This window comes from Acanthaster planci, linkage group LG08 (genome assembly GCF_054643075.1).
Source record: "Acanthaster planci isolate LZ-2023a linkage group LG08, COTS_SCS, whole genome shotgun sequence".
In the NCBI taxonomy this organism is placed as follows: Eukaryota; Metazoa; Echinodermata; class Asteroidea; order Valvatida; family Acanthasteridae; genus Acanthaster; species Acanthaster planci.
Genome location: NC_141784.1, coordinates 16,552,414 through 16,556,402, shown reverse-complemented (window position 1 = coordinate 16,556,402; position 3,989 = coordinate 16,552,414). Strand labels below are relative to the sequence as shown.

General features: G+C 41.4%; 1 protein-coding gene across 2 annotated transcripts in view; it reads left to right on the top strand.

The window, feature by feature from the left end:
* Window positions 1-1,558: 1,558 nt before the first annotated feature.
* Window positions 1,559-3,989, top strand: part of LOC110986591 (extended synaptotagmin-2-like) — a 36,698-nt gene continuing 34,267 nt past the window's right edge. Inside the window, exons 1-2 of one of the 2 annotated variants that reach the window (XM_087140438.1) lie at window positions 1,559-2,033; window positions 3,229-3,357. In XM_087140438.1, the coding sequence (XP_086996564.1) occupies window positions 1,818-2,033; window positions 3,229-3,357 (345 nt within the window). In that variant the 5' untranslated portion in view covers window positions 1,559-1,817. The remainder of the gene's footprint in view (window positions 2,034-3,228; window positions 3,358-3,989) is intronic. The other variant, XM_022248568.2, reaches the window with a different exon arrangement.

The following is a 3,989-nucleotide window of genomic DNA, read 5'->3' as shown; positions in this document are numbered from 1 at the left end:
AAAGTTCAAAACTCAGCCTTTGAAATGTCTTTTTGTTAGTTTATCTCAGGTACATAATACAACGAGTATTGATATCACAATCACGGGACGGACTATACGTGTGCTGGTGAATTTCCAGAGAGTGTATTTGTAAAATGCATGGAGAGCATAGGATGCAATTATAATGTGGGAATGTATGAGATTTCCCGCAACTTTTTGAGCATAGAATTGCCTACCCCATTTTTGCTATGAAAAAAAGCAAATGAAAGAAAAGAAAACGATTGACCTATGCCATTCTTAGTAGGCCTAACTTATGTGCTCATAAAGGATGTTTGAACCCCTTCCTTAAAGATGGGGGAAAAAAGAAAAGGAAAGAATAAGAAAAGAGGAGCAAAATGACATGGATAGGGAATGAACACAGTCAATATCTAGGCAAATGCGTCTGAACAAACCACCCCCTCTTGTACTCATGATGGTTTGTTTGTCTGTACTGTTAAATGTTTCCCTTTTGAAAGAGCCGCGCCCTTTCCTGGCTATGCTCATGTCCAGTTCGACCATTGCTGTGACAGTTTCAATAGGTCGAACGGTAAATCAATCCCAAACAGCACATCTAATAATTGGGCACAATGAGCTATACATAATTCACTAGAGCGCTCACTAACTGTGCTACATGAAGCTAAGTGGGGGCATTCTTGTTTGTGCACAAACCTATAAAAACCTTGAAATCGATGAGAAACCTCTCTATTCCCAAATGGAGAAAGAAATACAAGTACCCTCACTTCAAAATCTTGATAACAGGTTGGTTAACACAGCATGGCTATCGCGAGGGGAGGCGCGGAGGAGGGGGAAATGAAAAACAAATGTGTGTAAAAAAAAGGAAAGCACCTCGTTTAACGATGATGAAAATCACCAATTTGCTCGCAAATACCTTGGAATTGATCCTCGTCCACTATTAATGCTTTGTACGTTTACTGCTGCTGAGTGTTCTGCCATTAATAATCACAGACACACGCACAAAACAAAAACAAACTAGCAGTGCACATAGTTTACAGTCTTTTATGGGGCTAATCGGGGCAGATTCTGTTATCAAAAACTAATTAGGAACTCATTTTGCCACGCTAACCTCCGTGGGACTAATGTTCTGACAAAACTCACTTTTATACTACGCTTGGAGTCTGCGACAATTTTCTGAAAATAACAATCATTCGTTTAAGATCCCATCACTTCGCGGGTAAAGACTCTGAATGCTGTTCCATGGAGGAGTTGTGGATCCAAGTTTTGGCCTATTTCAAAATCGCCTCTAGACTTCCTCTCAGTCTGCCTCTTTGTGGCCGTCCGGTTCATTTTTATACATTTACAAGTGAATAATGACCCAAACGACGATAATGTTCCAGCTTTCAAACTCGGGAGTGTGATTTTTTGAGTAGATATCAGAGATGTATTGTATTGGAGCTCTCGTTGTAACGGAATGGTAAATTCATGAAAATCTGAATCTCAAAATTTCGAGATCATTGAAGATTTAGAAAATGAATTGTTTTGTAATCAATAGAGGGCGCACTACAATTGTTGGACTTACACAGCATGCATTGTGCGTAGCATGCGATAGTTTCTTTGAGTAACTTGAGTGCTTTCATGAATAACATTACTAGGCTGGGCTTACGCTGTAGCCTTTACTGTATTATATGTCGCGGGTGAACCTGTTGGCCTTTAAGAAGGCCAAGACAACAACACCTCAAAGCGCAGTAACGGAAAAGCTTCTGCACCTAAACCCTGTCACCTAGGCAGTAAACATCATCTACTTCGGAGCTGCCTTATGAATATCGAATCAGGTTATCGCGATGCCTCCTAGTCCTAGCGACACACCAGCCTGGCCGAATCCCTTGGAAGCGGGCACGGACGTGGACCAACCGGCCAGCCAAAAAGCTCAACTTGCCGCCGGGTCCCGCAGCGGGAACTTGCTTGGTTTGCTCCGCAAACATGGATTATCGTTCGTCATGCTGCTGTCTGTTTGGGGATTGGGTTATTTCCGATTCAGCTGGAGCTGGCTGCTGCTGGTAAATAAAAACTCACTGTAACTGAAGGAATTTCCAATGTTTTTATTGCCAGAGTTAGAAAAATGTCATTTAAAAATGCAGAAGGTAGTGGTCATGGAGTTCTTACCATGTTCTTTCGTGCATCATATGGCATTTCCGAATTTTGCGTTGGACTTTCAGTTGACACTTCCTTCAGAAATTTTGCTTTCATAATATTGTCATTGATGTGCTGAGGACTTACCCTCAGAACTGTGGGGTCCAACGTCTGCCCCGCTCCTCTTGGGAGTGGGGCGGATGTCGGACCCCACAGTTCTGGGAGTACTGAGGGCTGTGATTTAAATGCTGTATCTGAGTGTTACCTAGGCTAAGTTACCTAAGTTACCAACATGACTGTTAACCCTTATAACCCTCATTCAAAATCCTCCAACTGCCCCCATGAAAATATTGGATACAGCCTCAATTTTCCAAAATGCACTGAGCTTTCTTGAATGTGTTCCGTGGAGATATTACCACTGCCTCAATCTGTCAAAAATCTTCTGACATTTCCTCTCACTGTGTTGAGGCAATGTAAATGGTAATTGGTATCCTCCGGCCAGCTAGCAGTGTAGATGAGGGACGGTAATCAAGGCATGGATTTATGCATGGGGGACATAAACAATACAAGGCTTAACTCCAGACCTTGAGACTGTGCATCCTTCACAATCTGCAACGCAGGAGTTGTACCATACAGCCTCAGTCCTCCAAAATCCTCTGAGCGTTTTTGGAGGATTGAGGATGGTTAAGGTTAAAATTAGTGGCAGCACAAATCAAAAGGAAACAAAAAGTCTTTCCAAATTCAATCTGAAAGTCCAAATGCTGATGTTTGGAAATTTGGAAGATTCCCAAACACTGCACACTTTTGGTAAATACCATAAGCCCCAAGATAATAAGATGACAGTATAGGTTTCTTTTTTTTTAACTATTCTCAATGCCTGTACATGTAGGCCTATGTTCATCAAATCTAATTGAATCACTAAACTCATAATTATATAACAAGGGTCACTGGAATTCACCGGAATTGACTTTCTGTATAGTTTGAACTTCAATAATCACACCACGAAAATGCTATTTCTATTGTTACACAGAAAACATGCCATGTTTGTTTCTACCACTCGTGGAAAAGTCATGTAACTGTAGAATGTATATTATGAGCAATGTGCTTTATATTTGACCATAGGTGACAGTGGTAATGGTATGGCGGGAACGTAGCAGCCAACAAAAACGCTGGACCATGGAACTCGCTCGTCGAGCCACTGAGAATGAGAAGCAGACAATACTCAGTGCCGTCAACAACCTACCATCATGGGTCAGTTAGTGATCTACATGTACACCTCTACAAGAGGCAGAGTGATAAGCCATATATATATACATGTACATGTATATAGTTTGGGTATTTAGGGATTCAGATGATTTTCTCTAAGCCATGAGTACAATTCCCACTTTCTTGCTTAGAGTAGAGTACATGACTCTTTTGCCCTGAGTGTTGTTTTGTATTGTACTCTTCCTCTTCCTGAGAGGGAGAGTACTGTACTCCCTGAGAGGTGGAGGAACTGAGTACCCATATTATGAGAGTTTGTCCTTGTGCCTTCGTAAATATAATAATACTTGTTATTTCTCTTGAAAAACACAGTAAAAACAGTGCTTAGTAATAACCATGAACTCATGACAGCATAGACAAAATCATATAAGTCCGTACCACACACAGATGTCATGTTGACTGGCTGCCGTGGGCACAAGCCCGGCAGGGGCCATTCAGAAAATCCCCGGTGCACTTCATCCCTTGGCAGCCAAATGCGCTCACACTCGCGATCTAAACTTCAATATTTTTAAGGTGTTTCAGACTCAAATTTTCCAAAAGTGATACCTGGTTTCTTGTAGATGTACCAGAAAGCTTTTAAAATGCCACTTGAAAATGCCAGTGTTTAGCAGATCAAAATT